Raw genomic sequence first — 22975 nt, forward strand, 5'->3', positions numbered from 1 at the left:
GATTGATTATTGATTAGTGGATTCTTGAGAGTGGTGACCTGAAAATCACCTAGTGGAGGTTTTTGCCCTGTGAAAAGTTTTCCCCATTAGTCAATGAATCACCATGTCAATTTAATTTTCGCATCACTTTAGTTTATTTGGTGATTTGTGTGTGCCTCCATGATTTGCATATAATTTGACTTAATTAATCAACTTGGGTAATTGGATTAATTAACCAGGGTCAATCTATAATCCAACAACATTGCCACAGTAGTATCGCTACATTATTATATTCCAAATGGAAGTTAGATTTATTTATTTATTTCTTATGTTTTTCTTTCTCCGTTCAAACTTATGTTTTTTAAATATAGTTTGATTGTTAAAAAAAATAAAAAATAAAAAATTTAAACCTTAATTCTAATTGTAAAAGAAACCAAATAATACCTCTAAAACACTCCTCTTGTTTTGAAGTAAACTATCTTCTGTACGATATTTTTTCATTTCAAGTACTTGTTTGTATATAAAATATGATCAAACTTGTAAAATATTTTCTTTTGACCGTTAAATCTTTTGTAAAAAGTTGTAAAATGTTCTACTTTCAAAAATTTAGTAAAACATTTTACAAAAACACCTTTCATCCACTATTTGGCAGCTAAGTCGCCGATTTGGTTGTCTGGGCAACTAGTGCCGGCAATTCGGTCAATGGAGCCACCACTTCACTTCAGTGGTTAGGTCTCTGTCGCCGGAGTCAGCGGTCTAGCGGTTGAAACGGCTGGTCTAATGGCCGGTGCAAGTGATTAGGTCATCAGTACTCCAACACCGGTGGCTGAGTCGCTAGTTTTGATATTTTGTACAACAAAAATTTTACACATCATACAAAACACCTAAAAATAAATGTTTTATATGTAAATATTTTACTTTGAAATAAACTAGTGTAAAAAATAGGCTCTTAAACTTTCTTTTCTCTTTGTTAGCCAGCTCTTAACCTTTCAAATGTGTTTGGTGAGGTGTTATTGTCAATTGGTCTAGCTAATTAATGGAATTGCAAGTGGCTTGACCAAGAACGAAACAGAAGACACAAGCGCATATGTTGCGCACTGATCCTTCGCTTTCAAGAATATGGAATGGAAATGTTTGACCGGACTAGCTGTGTTGAAAAGATGAAGAGATCACCTTTATAACCAAAATACATTAAAAATTGGATGCACTTATGTTATGTAGTTGAATATAGAGTACATCGCTAATGCCTAATAGGATGATTGTTTATGAAACTTTAGATTACCTTTTTGAATATCAAACACATTGGCAAGGATAACAAGAAAGTGATCCATATCACAAAACCCGCTCAATGAAAGCATACAAGCACAGCAAGAAGCAAGAGAAGAAAGAATTGGTTCTACTGCTATACCACTGTAGCTTATATACTTTTACTAAACGACAATATAGTGTCCTAAGTGTTTAAGTGAGCTTTATGTTAGTGGAATTCCACGTGTCACGTGTCAACTGTTTATAGGTAGAGTATAGTTTGGGAAGTTTGTTGCAACTGATTTTCTGTTTTCCCGCCTAATATTTCTCTTCCTCTTCGTGCTCTGCTCTGCTATATATAAAGCATCAGAGTCATAATGCAATTATATCTTGATGAAATATAACAGTTTTTCTCCCGATTGTTAGAAACTTTTTCATGGTATCAGAGCAAGCTTTTTAGCACTCGTCAATGGCTTCCATAAATCCAATTGCATCCATCGGTTATTACAGCTGATTGTAGTGTCGAAAGGAACACTAGAGGAAGTGCCTTTTGAGTGTAGTGTAGAAAGGAACATGTTATTGGAACTGTAATTAAACAGAAGTACTTGTATATAATATCTTTTCCTGGTTGATAAGAAATAATCCTTGATTTTGTGGATGAATAGAATCATAATCGTCTCAACTTGTTTTGCTTGACTTGTAATGCAGGTTTGTATTCCTCTTTATGTTCTCAACTAGTAGTTTGAACTTCTTAAAGCCAAATCACTTACTGAGAGCTTGAAATCAAAGCATATATATGGGTTAGTTACTTTGGAGGTAAAATTACTTTGTAGAAGTTTCTGCTTGGGTTTCAACACGCTGTATCAGTGTCGTAGACTCGTAGTTATGAAGTTACTTGGGATTCTAAGTTATGAATTTTCTTAAACTGGGGATTGCAATTGCTGAACATATTTTATGCTTTACTTCCACAGGGTAAAGTTTCAATATTGTTTATGGTCAATTAATGAGGAATTCTAATTAAGCAAACTGCACGAGTCATTAGCTCGCACTTGACTACATCCATGCCCTTTGTAGACACCGCCCATCGCTCTTATCGATTGAATAGTTTGGTTAAGTGTTTGGATCACAGCAATGTGAGTGGTTCGTTGGATCAATGACTTGCTAGAAGTCCACTAAACTAATAATTTATAAGAAGGAGAAGTCATAATAATGTTTCCCACAATCTTTTCAGACTAAGTAGTGTTTTAATGCTAATAGGAAATTGTTGAAAATGAAATAACACTACATTGTCCCATTTAGGGACAGAGATAGCCCAAATGGTCAATGTAATGATGAAGCCATGGTCTACTTAAACTACTTAAACATAACAGTGATTTTATGTCTATGATAAACATTGTTAAATGGGGTGAGTTGGATCACGTGCCCACGCAACCTTAGGAATTGGAATATTTTTAGAGTACTTGGATTCACCCTTATAAAACCTTCATCTACTTCTCTTTCTCTAATTAGCAAGAAAAAGGAAAAGATAAATCTGTAATAAGCTAGCCACATCCACAGATGCATCACAAAATTTCGTCATCATCATCTGTAGCAACATTGTCTGCTCCTTCACTGCTTGTCCTTGAATGTTTTTGCTTATCATCTATGCTAGGTGAAGCTCCAAAGCCATCAGGACTTATTTTAGGACATAGTGGAGATTCATTTTTCCTAAAAGGATATGAACATAGATCTTTTTGGTCGAAATGCTTTACCAACTCAATGAGTTTCAACCAAAAGGATCCTTTGGGAGGGACAATGTTTGAGGTTGGCCAATGAAAGTGAAGGAACTTCACCACATATATCAATAGGGAAAACATGGAAGCCACTCCAGCTATGATGAAAAGGCCCCCAAAGCTATACACACCAAGACTAGGAGAATCTGTAGAGATTTCAGCACTTCCATCTACACATGTAGTTTGAGTTTCAAAATATTTCCTCATAATTCCTGTCATCTTATCTGTATCTTCAGTGACATTCAAGACTGCTCTTGAAATGTAAGAGACTAGAGGGGATCCACGTGGGAAGGCCTGAAGAAAGAAACCAAAAAATATTTAATTATATGGATAAATCTATATTAAAATATAGATATGATTTTTTTTAATGGATAAACTTGTTTTTTATTAAATAAGAAAAACATACTTAAATGAAGTCATGTAATGTAATATGAACAAGACTAGGATAGTGCTTGATGACCATATAAAGCCATGTATGAATTCATTTGTAACCAAACTTGGCAGAAGAGAGATAACAAAAAGGGAAAAAAAAGTGCTTCTGTTCCTCTTCCCTCTCCAATTTCTCTATCATTGTGAGTGGTGTGTGTGTGTGTATAAGACATGGATGACTAGTCTAAGACATGGATACCATAAAATTGTTGCATTTACCTTGCTCACTTATGACCTATAGAAACATTGACCTATAAAAGTATCTGGATCAATAGAATGTTCTACCAAGTGAATGCAACATATGTATAAGAAATATCTAAACAAAAACATATCTGCATTCTTTTTTCCCATATTATGTTGATTGGATAGGTTAAGAGATAGATACTCACAAAGCCAAATCCATCAGTTTTGTAGATTGGTCCAACCATTGCATACCTAGAGCCATACTTTGAGAGGAAAAGCTTAATGTAAGGGATCTCATCAAAAATAGCAGCTACACCACCATTATGAGTTCCATTCGACAGAGCTTCATCATACTCCTCAGGGGTTCTATAAGGCTTCAACTTGGACTCATCGATATTGAACTGTTTTATGAGAAGCTCTCTAACGAAGGAATCATTATGATATCCTACAAAGTAACCATTCCTTTTGATCTCTTTTACATCAACAAATTCAGGTTTCAATTGTTGTACCGTCAACATTGAAGCTAAGCTTGCCGTGTAACTCTGTGTTAGGATGAGTACCATGAAGGCCCATATTATCAGCACAAATCTTGACAAATTGTTGACTACCTTCTCCCCTAAAACATCATCAATATTTGAGCATGTACAAAGTGTTACACATGTTTGAATTGTTTCCTTAAAAATAAAGGAAGTGCCTAGGAAAAAAAGAAATGAAATAAAATTTCATTTGTAGAGGTAAAGAGAATTTACTATAACTAGAGGTGAGCGTTGCAAAGGAGAACAAGAAAATCGTGCCAATTTGTTGATCAGGGGGCCCTCTAAACTTAGTATTTACATGGTGTTCAAGAACCCATGTTACCAAACCTGTAAAAATGGAGGCTGAACCGATTGCTAACCAAAGTTCCCAGCTTAGCGGCTTTAAAAAAATCCATATGTTTTTCTTTTCATTATCTTTCATCAAAACCACCATTGACACACCTGATTCAGAGTAAGGTAATGTAAAATCAACATATAAGGAGCGATTAGCCACAATTGTTGTGTCTCCAACCACAGCATCAAGCTTCTGCATTTTGAGAGAAATATGTGAGGAATATCATATTACGAAGTTACATATGATCGACAATGTGGCAAATGCAATAAATTTAACAACATATTGAGATAATAGATTGTAATTAATGCAACATCACTTTTGTATAGAACCATCATTAAAATTACTTTTATTGTATAGCAATCACAAATTACTACCTCAACAGTTGTGAAAAAAATTGTGTCATGTTCATATAACAACCAAGTATTGTAAACTAAAAATTTACCTTAAGTTTGATTTGGTAAAGAAGTTCATCATAAGTTCCTGCACTCTGTCCATTTTTAGTCACATAGGGCACAAATTCATGTGGAAGGGGGAAGGGTAACATATCCAACACAGCAAGAAACACATCAATTGAAAACCCGGATATATTTGGTTTATTGGTACGAGGACACCATTTAACGTTTATAAACTCATTAAAACCATCTCTTGCTGGAACCCCAATCCTTAACTTTTTTGGTTGGTTTGTTGTGTCTCCAGGCCAGACTGGTTGCTTAAGATTGTCCTTCAATATTGAGGATGCTATAGTACAAATGTCATCTACTTCTTTTGAAAGTCCTTTCTTGGTGTTCCAATACCCAATAATCCTCTTGGTTTGTCCTATCATATTGAAGATTTCAAAGATTGAAGCTTTCAACTGTCCCTTAACCAAATAAAAGTCCCCACTTAGGCCTTGAAATCTAGTGCTTGCAATTGTGTTGAGAAGCCTTAGACCAATTTCAGAAACTCCTATGGCTGCAAGGTCTACTTTACTTTCACTAGCATTTTGCTTTAAAAAGCTAGAATTCTCTATATTGACCTTCTCCACTGCCATTGCTAATGCCCAAATTGAATCGTATGCTTGTAATCCAAAGAGGTTTAACCCAAAAGTCTTATAGTTTGTTTTTCCTGAGGTGAGATTTGTTTTCCATCTTCTTTCAAAATCTTCTAGACCTTTAGAAATTTGTGTGTAAGGCCTAATTCCTAAAACACCTTGCATTGAATCCAAGACCTTTGAGTCAATAGTATCTAACGAACTTGATAGCCCTTGTGTCATTATCCATGCATACCCTTCACTCATCATTCCGGAATTCTTTACAAGTACAAAAAACTTTGAGGCAAGAGAAGCACACATGTGTACAAGGAATATTCTTGTTTGCATTGCCTTTAATTTGTTAAGCTCCTCTAAAATATCACTATCTTTTGGAGATGGAGAAATGACACTTCTGTATGGCAATCGGACATCAGCCTCTTGGAAAGCATCTATCAACCATAGAATTAAGTCATTGCCATAATCTGTGTCTTCATTGATAATAATGACTTCTCGCCAACCATAAGCTTGAATTAAGGTGGCTAAGGCTTTCACTTGAGCTGAATCATCTTGGGTTGTCTGGATGAAAAATGGGTTATGGTTTGGGGAAAGAAAGGGACTTGTGGCTGAGAAAGAAAGTATAGGAACATGAGCCTTATCACCAAGTTTTGCGACAAACTTAGCTTGTGTTGACCTTTGAGGTCCGATGATGGCATGCACATTTTCGTTCTTCATCAAATCTAGAGCTGCATTTCACACGAATGAGTCAGGAAATCCATGTCCAGTGGATATTTTCATTTGAAATGGACTCATTTTATGTTTTAAATTAAATATTACAAATCTAAAGGTATATCCAGTGTCAAGTTATAAAAAGTTTTAAACAACGTAGTACTTTCTAGTCTATACACTTTCAAATCTATGAAATGAAATTTTAACCATGAAATATACTTTATCTATTTCAAGTGAAATGAAGAGAACCCTGTTGAACTAGACATTTGTTTAATTGTATACTTGTGTGAAACTACTTGATACACTTACCAATTTAGGTTTTTCTTAGAAATGCAAATAAGAAAATTTTCCAAAAATGTGGAATTTGAAGAATCAATAATATATAAACAATGGGATGCAAACAATTATGACACAGTCTCAGCGTAAATTAGTACTGTTGGGAGGCCCGTTGTTGGTTTTGTATTATCCATCTTTAGCATAGCCATGTAGGAGAGAATTTGCACAACGCTTATGGAAATGACATTGTCAGGTCTTAAATGTATCCAAATAAACAAACAACAAGAAAGATCATTGGAGGAATGGAATGCCTAAAGGATTGTAAATAAAGAGGAAGATATGCGATTCTGCAATATAATTACGATTCTGCAATATAATTAAACTAGTAATTAAACTAGTGGTTGAATTATTTTTCTATATGAAGATATGTTTGCCTATGTAGAAGCATATTTTGAGATGTCTTACTCTTAAAATTTAGGACTTTGTGAAGGTCCATTCACATAAACAAGAAATATATTGTTAATATACACAACAATATTTAACGTGATTTGGCCAATATGATGCTTACATTTATGAGTGATGCCAATCAAAATCTACTATCAGTGATCGCATACCAAAATTTGACGATTTGATTTTTTTGTTAAGTGAAGACTGAAAATAGTAGATGAGACTTATAATTGTTAGTCCCAATCCTTTTTTAAAATAATTTGATTACTTTCTAACAAAATATAGTTGATAAAATATATTAGATTTTCTAAATTAAGTTATTTATATTTGTTATTAGGAAGTGTACATTTTGTAAGTTTTTTTTTTTTTGTTTTTTTTTTTTTTTTCTAAAGGAAACATAATGCATTTTACATTCAATTATCATATACAGTGAGATATTTTATAAATAATATATGTGGTTGTAATTTGTTTATGATACTCCTTACAAATAGTTCATTCTCTATTTATACGTCTTGAATGACCTAAAGAGAAAGTTGATATAGTAAATCCATCATTTGTATTTGAAAAAAGTACAATAGTTTAATCACATAAGAAAATTTTAATTTTATCAAAAATCTACCAACATTACATTGAGAAGGTGACATGATTGTTAATGAAGTAGCTCCTCTTTTTACACAAACCTCTCCTCACAATGCATCACTGAAGTGGACTGAATAAATTGAAGTTGATTGAATGGATCAAATAAAAAATTTTCCAATATTACACTGAAAATGTGACATAATTGTCTATCAAACAACTCTTCTTTCTACATAAACCTTTCCTCACAATGCATCATTGAAGAGGACTGAATGAACCGAAGTAGGTTGAAATGGATCAAATAGACAAAAAAGGACCGAAATGGAACGAATAGACCAAAGTAGACCGAATCTGACAAAAATGGACCAAATTGGACCTAAATTGAACAAATGGACCATAGTGGACCGAATAGGATTAAATGGACTAAAATGCTACGCTGATGTGTCTCAATAAAAACGTAACAACAATAAATATTAGGTTTCAACTTTTAGATATTAATATATTATATATAGATGAATAAAAACTTACATACGCACAACCAAACCTCAAAAAAAAACAAAGAAACTCAACCTCTCACTTTTGCATATACAAACTTTACTAAATTTGATTACACCTAAAGCAAACTCTCAATACCAACTCAAAAACTAGACGTTCATAAATTACATGATCACAATTTCAAAATCCCAATACACCTGTTGATGCTCTCTCACTTGAACAATAGACAACCTAGCTCTTAAAACACAATGCACATGTATCCGTTAATTTCAAAAGAACTACCAACCTTTTTTTTTTTTAAGAAAGCTTACTCCATATTCTCTTAAAAGTCTTATGCTTTCTCCCACTTCTTGGTCAAGTCAAAGTTGTCAAACATTTTGCAACATTTGCCTCTATATATAATACCTCAATATATATTCATTGGTTGGCAAGGAATATTTTTCTTATGTGGCCAAGAAATATCAAACTAGAATATATACTTTCTTAGCTTCCACATGAAAAAAAAAAAAAAAAAAAAAAGTATTTAAGACATGTTCCAACAGTTAAACTTATGGATTGAGGTTTTTAAGTACTGCAAAGATCTGGCCGAAGGCCAAGCAAGCATAAGTAGAGCATTCACATCCAACTTTACAAACTTTAGCCAAATTTAAAGTAAAAGCCACTATTGTTTTGTTGTAAAACATTTTTCAGATAATGTTTTTTGTACTTACTAGTGTTGTAAAATCTTGATAAGAAAGATAATACATATTTTCAGTTGACCTGGAAAACACAGTTATGATCTCCATAAACGTTTTAAACCCCAAAAATTTGTACATGATTTTCCAAAACAGTTTTCTTTTTTGGTGATTTGTGAATAAAGTGCTCTTCAGTTTGGATTAAAAAAAAAAAATCTTTCGAAGATCTGGATTCTAATGCTCTTAGCTCTGAGGTGCTTCTCTTATTGTATATTGATTAAAACAAATTAAAAAAGGATAATTTAATTTCTATCTATGCTCCGATCCAGTTGTTGATAATGAAATTTGATCTCTCTCTCTCTCTCTTTCACTCACCATGTACATAAACAATTTTGCCCAATCATTAGTTATATGTGTGAATCCTCTTTTTACTAAACCACTAGTCATTAGTCAAGGCTCGACAGATTGTTAATAATTTTTGCCGGACCTAGTCACAACTCACAAGTAAGCTAGATAGTGGGGCAAATGATCCATAACAAAGCTTAAATTTAAGTCCTACCCAAAAAAAAAAAAAAAAACTTAAATTAATGTATAATATTAAAACTACTTGATGAAGCGGCTTGTTTTAAAAGGGAAGCTAGGGTAGCAAATAGGAATGGTGAAGATGAACTCAAAATTACTTTTGGAATTTTTGTTTTTGTTTTTGTTTTGAAAATGAAAGAAACTACCTCAGCAGACTTAATTATCTTCTGGTTTATGTATTATTGTATAGTTTTATGCTATGTTTGGAAGCTTGGAGGGAGATGAGAGTAGAGAGGGGTAGAGGGGAGGAGAGTAGAGGGGAATTGTTATTCTCCACATTATTTGGATGTTTTTAAGATTAAGTAAGAGAAGGGGAATAATTAGTATTTTCATAGTTTGTAATTTTATTAATATGATAAGGGTAAATTTGGTAATTCATTTGGTAATCAAGTATTTCTATATTCTACTCTCCTTTCAAATCTCTCCAATTTGGGGAATTAAAAATGAGGAGTTAAAAGTAGTTAAAACTCCTCCAAATCCCTCCCCCTCTTCCCTTAAAAAACAATGAAACAAGGTAATTTAATTTACTCTCCATCCCTCTACTCTACTCTCCTCTACCCCCCTCATCCAAACAAGCTATCAAGGAATTATCTCAGACTTACCCCTTCTAGTTTCAAAAATTAGCACTCTATCCCTTGAGAGCTAGGGTCAATTTTCCACAACAAATAATTTTATTTGAATAGGGACTACTTAATTTATTCACTCATTTGGCTAGTTTATAGAAATATATTTTGAAAAATCAAAATATTCTGTTCATGTAGATAAAGACATGTTAATGATCAATGATGTATGCGTGACTTATATGAATTTAGAAGAAAAAAAAAAATTCAGGAAGTGGTGTATTATTTCTGAAACTAGGAGATGACTTTGGATGTTCTCTCAAACCTCTCAACAGAGATTAATTTATAAATTGAATACTTGATCCAGCAATGTCAAGAGCAACATTTGAGACCCACCTTATACGCAAAATGAATTATTGCAAGTGGGAGGATTCAAAATATAAAGCTTTTATGATGGACCATAATTTAATATGTGTGATATCCCATATTAGGGGGCAAAAAAAAAAAAAAAAGATATTCTCCTATTTGTGCATGTCTGCATGTGTGGTTTCCATGCCTTTTCTGACAGAAAAGATATACCAGTTTTATTACTTCTACGTACCAAAAAATAAAAATAAAATGATGTGAGTGACAGTGTTAATTACCTGCACATGCAGCACCAATAACATCACCCTTAGAATCCCTGATAAATAGACTGAGTCTAGTTCGATAATTGGAATTCACAGCGTAGAAATCAGAGACCGCCATCAATAAATAGCTCTTTGCCATTTCTCCCTTTGTGGAGTTCAAATCAAGAACAATACCCACTCGTACTACTACATCATCTGCCATTGACTGTTTACCCAAGAGGCTGAGCGAGAAAAAGAGGATGAAAAGTAAAAGGTGATTCAGGTTTGCCATTGTCATTCTTAATTGGCTTAAAGGGCCATGCAGTAATGACTTAGACCTAAGTAGCAATTAGATTACTTTGCCAAATGTAGGTTTTGGGTAATAGAATTGGTAAATGTGTGTGGAATTGTTTATTGTAATAGCTTGAGTGAGAGACGATGAGTTATCAAAGTTCAAGAGTAGTAAATATAACTGGTAGAAGAAGTGGGACAAGTCAAGTAGAAAAAGAATGAAAGGGTTTGGAAAAAGCATGTATGGGATCATGTTTTGGCTCATCCCTATTTGTAGACTCAATAGTTACTTTTTTCCTTTTTTTTTTTTAATAAATATTTTTATTTAACTTTTGGAATTGTTAGGATCTGAAAATATTTTTACATAAAAAAAAAAAATTGTCAAATTTTATAGACCTGTGTAAAATGAAATTTAATAAAGTTAATATATATTTTTAATTTTTTAATGAATTCTAGAATTAAAAAAATATATATATATATATATATTATATATTTTTATTTATTTAAGACTTTACATCTGACTGGGATGAGACATCACTTCACTATATTTTACATTTTAACTAAGAATATAAGTGCTCCAAGTCCAAAGATGATAACAGTGTCGGGTAGGAAAACAACAAAAAAGGCAAGAAAGGGCAAGTTGGGGCAAGATTGGGTGGAGATATTGTCATATTTAATAAGTTGGTCTCGACACAGTGAGATATGAACACGAGAAAAATGCAATGGGTGGTGGCGAATAACAAGATACTCAGAACATGACGAAATAAGACAAGGTTATGATGACGAATACAATGTCTTGGTAGAAAAAATCTATAAACATAATTCACATCAGTTTATTTAAAATTTTCTCTCTATTATATAACAAGAACCTAGATTTCCTATTTAACCTAACCACTTTTTAAAGCACTCATATTTGATTATCTATTCTATATTATCTTATTTTATTGAAATATTTTTTTTTTCTTTTATTGTTATTATTTCCTCAAATCATTTGCACAAAAACCAACAAAAAGAGATAAAAATAAAATTAAAAATCATTTGCATAAGTTATAGTGTCTTCTAAATTTTAAAAAAGACTAACAATTTTTTTTTTTTTTTTTTTTTTGCATATTGAATACATAAAACTAATGTGGGTGTATTTTAGAGTTTATTAGACAAATTTGAGAATTTATGCTATTTTAGCACAACTAATGTGAATACTCTGCACAAAATGAGACAGACAAATCAGGTGGGACAAGCATGTTTGTCATCACTATCTAAATTCATCTCATAGCTTATCTTTCGGCAACATTGTAACCCTTTTTCCTGAGTGGATTATAGTACACGCTTTTATGAACTTTGACGGTCTAAGTATGTGTTATCAACATTTGTGGAAATAATTCTGTCCTGACCACACCATTTTGTCATAGCAAGATTCTGTTGTATCACTAAACTTGTTTAATTATAAGACAAATATAAAGACACAATATCAATAAATAAATAATATTATAAGGACATAATATGTTTTATAATTGCTGATATAACTTCTTGTTATAACGTTAACATTTATATAGACCAATATGAATAGTCTTGCTAAGTGAGATGCTTGAATAATCTTGTAACCTATTCCTTTCTAACGAATCAGGGGAAGGGGACAGGAAAAAAAATAAAAAAGAAGCCGTTAATTACTAAAATAAGCTGACCATTCTTTCTTGCAATAATGACCAGCCTCAAGATAGAAATGTAAGCATTATTATTTTAAAATAATTCTTGTACCACATAAAGTGGCACAACAAATGTCACAATTCGCCTATCTAGTGAGTTGTGGTTGGTGAAGAGGTATCCCCACATGGATCCACTAGCACTCATCCACCAATCACAACTCGCTACATGGATGAATTGTGGCATTTGTTGTGTCACAAGACTTATTCATTATTTTAACGCCATGTTGGCATTCATTCTTTTTTTTTTTTTTTTTTTTTTTTTTTCTCTCCTCAATTAAGTTATATAATTGTCCTTCCGCTTTGGGAAATTATTCTTTTACATATTGTATGTGATCGTGTGGTTTTCCTGACTCTTGACCACAATATTCTCTACTTGGACCGCAATACGCGGCTAGTAGGGAAATTTAAACCCATATTGTGAGGTATGTTGGTCCAAGTCCTTACCAAAAGTCAAGCAACATTTTTTTTTACGAGCCAACCAACATTTTAGTGGTATAATGTAAATATATAAAATTCCTTTCACTTTATGAGTTATGACCCCAGCTAGTCGACTAATGACTAAAAAGGCTACCTACCATTGCTTCACTTTCCAATTCTTTTTGACTTATTTGTTATTTCTATCATTTCACATGGATTTATTTAGAATATCTTGATAAATTATTAGTTATCCCAAATATTTAAGCATTCAATAACATATAATCATGTATATTACTGATTTTTTGTTTTGAGAAAGTTTCAACCTATAACGTTCGCTCCTGATGATAGTTCTTTTTCAGGATTGAACCTCATATTTCTTATTTAACTATTAAAAACTTTACTAGTTAAATTAACTAGAACCCACGTACATTATTGATATTACGTTGCCATTTGCCATAGTATTAGAACTATATACTGGAACAGATAGTATATAATATCATTATATTCCAAATGGAGGTTAGATTTCTTCCTTTCTTTCTTACAATGGCGGCTCTGGAATTTTTTTCTAGGGGGGTTAATAGTGTCTTGAGCTAGGATTTTGTTGTGGGGAGTAAAAAAATAAAATGATTAATTTTTTTTTTTTTTTTTGTATATACAATTATCATATTACATACAATAATCTAACATAGTATTTTAAATAGTATACAATACAACTATACTGTACAATAGTCTTAAAAAATTATTAATAGTTTAAAGATTGGTAAGAAAACAACAATTGTATGCATAAATAAATAAAAATAAATAATTAATCATAATATTTGTCAAATTAATAATAATTTATTATAATCATATGTAATATCAATTAAATAAAAATATATGATAAAGAAAAATAGTAACACATCTAAGAGTAGGTTTAGGAGTAAATATGATAATAAGGGAAAAAAATAGTAACTTATATAAGATTAACCACACACATGGTCATTCTCTTGGAATTGGAGCAAACACTAAGACTTTTTGGACTCAAAAAACTGTAGAGCACTTATCAAATTACTTGATTAGACATAAAGAAAACATAGAAGTGCGAATGAGAAAAGAATCATAGATGTAAACACAGTCAGAGTTGGTTGTACAAGTGGTGTTATTTTTTGTTGATGAAGAAGAAAAGTGTAGGAAAAAACCATTTCATTCTACCATCAATGGTAAAGTAAGCCAAAATCTAGAGAGAATGTTTATTTATTTATTTTTTAACAAATGAGTAATTTTATGAGTAGTGCTACTGACACAACATTTACACAATAAAATTTAGGTGGTAAGTTGTTAAAGGTATGTAAAAAAGTGATGTCACTTATGAGTTTAAATAAAAAGCCAATTACAACTTGTCATTTAACCTTATTGTAGAAATAATGTGAAAATTTTGTAAAAATAGCACTAAGATGATCATATTTCAAGTTTATTTTAATTGGGTTTAAACAAAATTTAGGGTCAGAGTGTTCAAAATTTTATTTTAGGTATCAAAAAAAAAAAAAATAATAATAATAAAATAAAAAATTTATATGTAGGAACTGGGATTGAACACTTCTCCTGTTAAATGAGTGAACTTAGACCCAACTAACCCAATACAATAAATTTATAGAAAATGGGTTTAAGAACTAAGTCTTAGTGAGGATTACAATAACTAAACATGGTTATGAATGGATTGAATAACAGGGACGTGGACTAAAGTATGAAATTCTGCCCTCGGGCATTTCGTCCGAGGAACTTAGTGTTCTTATTCTTTCTTTAGTGCTTGGTTACAAAGGTTTCCAAGATCGTGCCAATTGCTTCTGTATTCTCTCTTTCTAATTCCCAATCCCAGGATTTCTCACATTATATATCCCCTTCCAGTCGATCTTGGCCCTATATCTGTTGATCATGCAGGTCACTACTCGAGTGTTTGTCCCATCAGCTACCTTCCCAAACCTTCTGTGAGTTGTAGCAACCAAGACCGCATTGTTCAGGGGTCATTTCCTCATTAATGCGGCCAGAACGTTAGTTGTGGGCATTTAATGCGGAGGTGACAGTTTCTCCTTGAACTGTTCCTACACCATGCTCCCATGGCTGTCCTACGGTACTTGTCTTTTTTCTTGGGGCGCTTTGGGAGGCTATCGTCGATGGCATGTCGTTCTTCCCTTCTAGGATCTAGGTTGGCTGAGAACAGGATTGTCCTCGGCGATGTTTTTGGGCCATTTGGGCTTTCTTCATTCGTCCTCAGGCATTTCTTCCTCCTCGGCGTGGGCCTTCGGCTTAGTATAAAGTGGGCCGGAGTTGTCAAATTCTTTGATCCCACATTATATATTATTTTTTTTTTTTTGGGCCAAGCTAGGGGGTTCATTTGGACCCCTTGGGCTGGCTGTAGAGCTGCCCCTGCTTTCTTATGTTTTATTTTTTCTTTCGTTCAAACTTATATACTTTTAATATAATTTAATTGTTACAATAAATGAGAAATTTAAACTCAGTGTGAGTTTGGATAGTGCGTTTTGCGCTATCTAACTTGGAAAAAAAATGCAAATTTAACTTTAAATTAGGTCCCACGACACTATTTATACATTTAAAAATTATTTTGTTATAGTGTTTTCAGTTTTCAGTAATAAGCAGTATCCAAACAGACCCTCATTATAAAAGAAATCAAATAATACCACTAAATTACAAGGCTCTTAACCTTTCAAAATTGTTTGATGAAACGTTATTGTCAACCAGTCAACCTAATTAATGGAATTGTAAGTGGAGAATCAAGCGCATGTGTTTGTGCACTAATCCTTCGCTTTCAAGAATTTGAAATAGACATGTTTGACCGGACTAGCTGTGGAGAAAAGATGAAGAGATCACGAACCATTATTACCGAAATACATTAAAAATTGGATGCACTTATGTAGTGGAATATAGAGAACATATATAGCTAATAGGATGATTCTTTATGAAACTTTGACATCAATGAATCCCAATAAACCAAGGAAAAGAGATTACCTTTTGAATATCAAACACATTGGCAAGGATAACAAGAAAGTGATCCACATCACAAAACCTGCATATGTTGAAATTAGTTCACTTGTTTCGGGCAATATGGAGTATGCAGTATGGACTCGTTTCAAGTGTTATTCTATGGTTCGAAGCACCTCACATCTCAAATGGATATCATCCATTAAAGTTGATACACTCACTTTTTTTTTTTTTTTTTGAGCAAAAGTTGATACACTCACTTCTATTCAAACAGATAAGATAGAGACATCACAAAACATAGATGTTGGTTAGGAATCAAGAAAATCCTGAGACTCTTTTTTAATAAGCTTCTGGAAATTAGTGCCTGATTTTTCATTATTTAAGGGAAAGTGCCTGATTATTATATCAATAAGAAATGACTGAAATGTGATTTCCATAAGTCTCACTCCTTTCCGTTTGCAATATCTCTTAACATCCTCTTTACAAAATGAGTGAAAAATACATCTTCTATAATACATTATGCTCTCATATATATATATATATTTTGTTGGGAAAAATTCTATATAACTGTGAATAAATTTCAGCAAGTACAGTGGAAGTACAACCACATAAAAACACAAAGATTTATGTGGAAACTATTTCTCCTTTAAGGGAAAAACCACGGTACAAATGTTGGTGTGGGTGTGTGTTCCAAACACTTTTATTCTTATTTATTTTCTAGCCGTTGGAAATTTATGAGTAAAATAGCCGTTGCGCAATTATGAGAAAAATAGCCGTTAGGCAATAATTGATAATATAACCGTTGGGCTTTTAAGGGTTATTAGTAACTAATAACTATAGACTATTATCTTCATAAGTAGCCTATATAATACTCATCATAACACACTTTCTAAAGGGGTCTTTTTTACTACTCTATATTTTAGAAATACACAAGTCTACTATCTTTCTCTCCCACATATTTTTTTTACAAGAATATTTGTTCTAAGGAAAGGCAATAGAGGGTTGTTCTTAAACCTTTTGTGAGTGGAAGTGCGTACATCACAAAGGTCGACGCTATAGTCTAATCCTGGAGGGTTGTTTAGCCAAGAGAACCAATCGCACCAAGTTTTACTTTGGGTGACATGAATCAACCTTTAAGGACAACGTTTTCACAGCGTGATTTTATAGCATTGTGAGATTATTCTAAACTCCTTTTTATTTTATGTTCTTGCTAATTATTTGGGATATTATTTTTTGTATCAAAACTTGTTTATTCACTAAAATATTTCCAACAATCTTAAAAGTTGATCTTCGTGTTTCAAAATGGATAAACAAGTTATTGATCATGAAATTTTATATTGTGACATGATATTATGTTTATAAAGAAAAAATGCTAGTAGTTATATTCTTAGATATAATTACTTATATCTTTTGTGGAGTTTATTTTACTATCTGGTTTATCTAAACAATTTGGTGGACTAATATTTTAGAAGAAAAAATAAATGACGTCCATCCAAATGTGATTTTGATTCTCTAATCTAAATCATATGTGAATAATATTATGTAACGTTGTATTGATATGTGGATATCAACTTATTGCATTTGCAATTATGTGATATTATATGTGTATTATATTTTGTGAAATTGTTTTATGTTTATTGAAATCTGAGGAACATGAGATTAAAGAAAAACGTATGTGTTTTGAGAAATGTTTTTTGGAATTAAAAAAAAATGTTAGAAATAATTTTTATGAGAAATGAGATGAAATTTTATTTTTTGGAAAAATTTTGATAGAGGAAAAAATGGTGTAGTCTTATGGTGAAGGCATTCCTATTGTTAAGTGAGAAAAATGGTGCCATATGATCTTGAATACTCCTTTTGTATGATGAAGATACAACGATACTATAATTTAATTGAATATTATCTTCCTTGCCAAAGTATTCAAATAATCATTTATGGTTGTGTGAAAAAGAAATTATGAATGATTAAACATTTGTATTATACAATTTTGGTATCATGATGTCAAATTTTACAAAAATATTAAGTATCTTATTCTTGTAAAATTTTGGACATTTCTAAGAGTGGTTTCTAGTAGCTAGAGGCTATCGGCTCTATGTACAAAAGCTATTATTTTTACATATGTTGACACAAATATATGAAATGAGAAATTATGGAAAATAATTAAAAATTTCTTTATATATAAATAATAAAATGATCCAACTAGTATTTTAGGCTAAGGGATAAGACTTAGTGGGAATAAATATTCCTTTTATCCCCCAAGTACAAGAGTGATATTGAAAATTTATATATACATATTTTTATTGGCTATATGTGTTGTTTTGAGATGGTGGATAGGTTTTTGTGAATTTGAAATAAATAAATAAAATAAAATAAAAAACCTTGCAAATCTGTAATAAGAGGAACCAAACTCCTTAGTTAATTTGGTCCATATCATTTTGGATGATTTAAAACACACAATGATTAGAGGTGGTAAAAGATTTTATGTAATCTTTGTTGATGACCATTCTATATTTATTTGTGTATTAGGAACCAAAGACGAGGTATTGGAAATTTTATAAAATATAAAAAATGAAGTTGAGAATGACATAAGCCTAACTTGGTATACCTCGAATTGTGGGGGTAGTTGGCTAAGATGTTAACCAAATCTAAAATGAGAATACCTCAAAGTGTGGGGGTACTTGCCTAAGGTCATGCTACATGAACCTAAAAGAAGGAAACTTGATTCTTAAATATGTGATTGTGTATTTATTGGTTATGTTTGTTATAGTTCATGATATAGAATTATTTTCATCAATAGTGATGTATTTAGAATTTAATACTATTGTTAAATCTTAAAAAATACTTTCTTTAAGTATGAATTTCCTTGAAAAAATAAGGAAAATATGTTTCATGAACCTATTGATACTTGTAATGATCTTGTTGTGATGTGCAAGAATTGAGAAGAAGTAAGCGAACTGAGAGAAAAAGAGTTACGGTAACAATTTTTTTACCTATATTGTTGAAGATGAACATGTAAGTTATTATGATGCAATTAAATTTGTTGATGCACCATTATTGTTGGAAGCTTTTAATAAATTATTAGATTATGTCTAATCACACTTGGAATGGGTTGAGCTTCCACCTAAGGTTAAGCCTATTGGTTGCAAGTGGGTGTTTAAAACAAAATTTGTATGGTTGCAAGTGGGTTTTTAAAAGAAACTTATAACTAAATGGGATCATAGATAAGTATAAGGCATGTTCGGTAGCTAAAGGTTATAAGCAAAAATATCATGTTGATTATTTTATACTTATTCTTCGATTATTAGAATTGCATCTATAAGAATGTTGTTTGTTATTGTATCTATTTACAAACCTATTTACATCATATGGATGTTAAAACTGTTTTTCTAATAGGTGAATCAGAAAGGAGAAAAAAAAAATTATATAGAGCAACCCAAGGGTTGTGTTGTCCTTGGACAATAACATAAAGTTTGTAAATTGGTTAAATCCTTGTATGGATTAAAACAAGCATCTATACAATGACATGAAAATTTTGATATATGATGCTTACATATGGATTTGTGATTTATGATCATGAGGATAAATGCATATATAATAAGCTAAATAATAATGAAGGTGTTATTATTTGTTTATATGTTGATGACTTACTTATATTTGGAACTAGCCATAATGTTGTGCATGATACTAAATGTTTCTTGCCTCTAAATTTGATATGCAAATTTTGGTTGGGGCAAATGCTATTTTAGGCATTAAGATCCTTAAGGATAATGATTGCAATATACTGTCACAATCTCATTATGTGAGGAAAAAAAAATTAAACACTTTGATATGTGACCTATGCCTATTATGTATGATTTAAAGGTGCACTTGGTAAAAAATGTGGTGATAATGTTTCATAAGATAAGTAAGCACAAATTATTGGTTGTTTAATATTTTTGACAAACTGTAGTTGCCTTGATATTTCATATGATGTTGGTAGATTGAATAGATACACTCATAGTCCTAGTGTTGAGCATTGAGATACAATATCTATATTATTGATATATTCAAAGGGGACTTTTTATTTTTGTTTGTCATATTGTGGTTATTCTGTTGTTTTAAAAGGATATTGTGATGCTAACTGGATCTTTGATACAGATTATGTAAAGCCCACTAGTGGATATGTGCTTACACTAGCTGGAAGGGCTGTCTCTTAGAAGTTATCCAAGAAGACTTGCATAGTGAGATCTAATATGGAAACAGAATTAATGGCTTTAGAGAAGGCTGGGTCCAAAGCTATATGGCTTAGGAGTTTATTAATTGATATGCCTCCATTTACTAACTCTGCTGTCTCTGTTTGCTTTCCTTGTGATTGTCAGGCTGCCATAACACGTGTTAAGAGCAAAGTTTATAAAGGGAAAAGTCGACATATCCAATTGAGGCTAAGGCAGCTTATTGATAATGATGTTATGTCATTGGACTTTGTGAAATAGGAAAAGTCGACATATCCAATTGAGACTGAGATAGCTTATTGATAATGATGTTATGTCATTGGATCTTGTGAGGTCTGAAAGGAACTTGGCCGATCCTTTGACCAAACCACCAGCAATGAGGCTAGTGAGTGAGACATCTAGGGGGATTGGACTAATACCCAAGTTGCGACACTATGGCTAATGCCCAACCTCTATGATGGGTGATTCCACGCAAGAGGTTAAATGGGTAAAGGTTATTAGTGGTCCATGGGCATTGTCATTTGTTACGTGTTTTCCGCTATCTCGGTAAGGAGATTAGTGATGAGTCCATCCCTATGGTGTGAGACAGTGCTAAGTTGCAGAATTTGGTGAGGTTGAGCTTTAGGCTCTTAATGGATCCATATCCCTACCTATTGGGATGGGGTGTATTTGCACGCACTCATGATGGATGCCACCGATTAAGTTGTAGATTGTTGGAGGTTGAGTTTTAGGCTCTTAATGGATCCATACTCCCTACTTGTTGGGATGGGGTGTTCTGCACGCACTCCTGATGGATGCCACCTATGTGTGAGTGGAAGTTGTGCCGCTTCTTATGAGACTTTTTGGGTAGGTCTCTAGAGCTCTCATGAAACCCAGTGGCGCATGGCTTGGATAAGGCGCCAACCCGCTTAAGAACAACCTTGATAAAGAAAGTTATGTGGGTGGTAAGTTTGGTTTACTAATAGCTTGGTTAAAAAAGTTTTAACTCCACCATTGTCTTTTAGTTCCTACTTATTTATCCTATGTATGGTTAAAACCTTCTAGTACTATATTGATGCATGCTTTCTTTAGTTGCGTGCCTTTCCTATTTTGTGTTTGTAACATGTGGGGGATTGTTGGTGTTGGTGTGGGTGTGTGTTCCAAACACTTTTATTCTTATTTATTTTCTAGCCGTTAGAAATTTATGAGTAAAATAGCCGTTGGGCAATTATGAGAAAAATAGCCGTTAGGCAATAATTGATAATATAGTCGTTGAGCTTTTAAGGGTTATTAGTAACCAATAACTATAGACTATTATCTTCATAAGTAGCCTATATAATACTCATCATAACACACTTTCTGAAGGGGTCTTTTTTACTACTCTATATTTTAGGAATATACAAGTCTACTATCTTTTTCTCCTATATATTTTTTCTACAAGAATATTTGTTCTAAGGAAAGGCAATAGAGGGTTGTTCTTAAATCTTTTGTGAGTGGAAGTACGTACATCACAAAGGTTGACGCTATAGTCTAATCCTGGAGGGTTGTTTGGCCAAGAGAACCAATCGCACCAAGTTTTACTTTGGGTGGCACGAATCAACTTTTAAGGACAACGCTTTCGCAGCGTGATTCTATAACATTGTGAGATTTTTCTAAACTCTTTTTTATTTTATGTTCTTGCTAATTATTTGGGATATTATTTTTTGTATCAAAACTTGTTTATTCACTAAAATATTTCCAACAACAAATTCCAAATAATTTCACTATATTAAATAGAGATTACAACACTTAGAGATACAACTTGAGTAAAAAAAACTCTTTTTTTTATTACTCACTACTCTCTTCCTCACTGTGTATCTCTCACCATTTTCTCTTACTCTCTATTTTTCTCTTACTCACGCAGTTCTACAAGACTGCACTTAATCCTCACTTTCCCTGGGACTTCACTCTTCACCCTTCTCCAAGTGGCCGAATGGCCTTACTTTATATTTCTTCGTACTTTTCTTCTTTTCTTCCTTCAACGTGTCTCACAAGTTCAACATCACATCTTCATTTACGTGGCTTGACTTTTGTACATCCTTTTATAAATGTTGCTGGACTTTTGTACATAATTATAGAGAAAAAGATGAACCCAATTCTTTTCTTTCAGTCAAGCTACTTTAACAAACCCATTTCATTTTGCTGAGCACTTGTCCAACAAGCTCATTTAATGAGCTAAGCAAAAGACTGGGCTGGACATGTAGGTGTCAGCACCCAACATATAAATAAATAAATAAATAAATAAATATATATATATATATATATATATATATTTATATATTTGGGTCATAACAATGTATATATGAAATTTTAAGACAACGGAAGAAATTATCATACTTCATGCCATTGCTGTTTAAGTAATCTATTATTATTAAGGCGGTAAATGAGCCAAGCTCTATCAAGTAGTAAATATTTAAGCTCGGCTCAACAGCAAAAATAAAACATTCAACCTTGGCTTGAGCTTGATACAAACTTACAAATAATGTTCAAGTTTGAGCTTGTTATAAAGTATAAAAGCTTGAACTTGGCTGAGCTTGGCTTGATTCATTAGTCAAGCCAAGCTAAAGCTCAATATCAAGCCCAAACTCAAGCTCAATATCATGCTTTTGAGTTTGAGATCCAACATAAGTATATTATCAAGCCTATATCAAGTTTATTATCAAACCAATTTGGTTTGGATGAGTGGTCTCAACTTATAATTAACTAAAGTTTTAGAAAGATATGAGTTTACTTGTCAAGCTCATATCAATTTTATTATCAAACTCACAAATAAGTCTAGGCTCAACTTGTTTTGTTACTTTTGTATCGAGTCTTGGTGTTCACAAGCTTGTTTATGAACAATATTTTTTAGTTGGGCTTGACTCGTTTATTAAACAAGTCTAAAACTAAACCTTAAGCTTGGCTTGTTTATAAATAAACAAATATGAA

General features: G+C 32.3%; 1 protein-coding gene across 1 annotated transcript; it reads right to left on the bottom strand.

Moving 5' to 3' along the window:
* Nucleotides 1-2786: 2786 nt before the first annotated feature.
* Nucleotides 2787-10654, bottom strand: LOC126705326 (glutamate receptor 2.8-like). Its single transcript, XM_050404239.1, has 5 exons — nt 10468-10654; nt 4921-6230; nt 4358-4670; nt 3815-4224; nt 2787-3290 (listed from the first exon to the last, which is right to left on the bottom strand). The coding sequence occupies exons 1-5, from the start codon at nt 10652-10654 to the stop codon at nt 2787-2789; spliced, it is 2724 nt and encodes a 907-aa protein (XP_050260196.1).
* Nucleotides 10655-22975: the final 12321 nt, after the last annotated feature.

The sequence above is a fragment of the Quercus robur genome, chromosome 2 (assembly GCF_932294415.1).
Source record: "Quercus robur chromosome 2, dhQueRobu3.1, whole genome shotgun sequence".
NCBI lineage: Eukaryota > Viridiplantae > Streptophyta > Magnoliopsida > Fagales > Fagaceae > Quercus > Quercus robur.

Excerpts from the sequence above, each read along its gene's own strand:
- LOC126705326 (XM_050404239.1), bottom strand. The coding sequence starts at position 10,654 with ATGGCAGATGATGTAGTAGTACGAGTGGGTATTGTTCTTGATTTGAAC. Across the intron at positions 6,231-10,467 it reads TATTGGTGCTGCATGTGCAG|CTCTAGATTTGATGAAGAAC; the intron begins GTAATTAACACT and ends TGTGAAATGCAG. Across the intron at positions 4,671-4,920 it reads TTTACCAAATCAAACTTAAG|AAGCTTGATGCTGTGGTTGG; the intron begins GTAAATTTTTAG and ends CTCAAAATGCAG.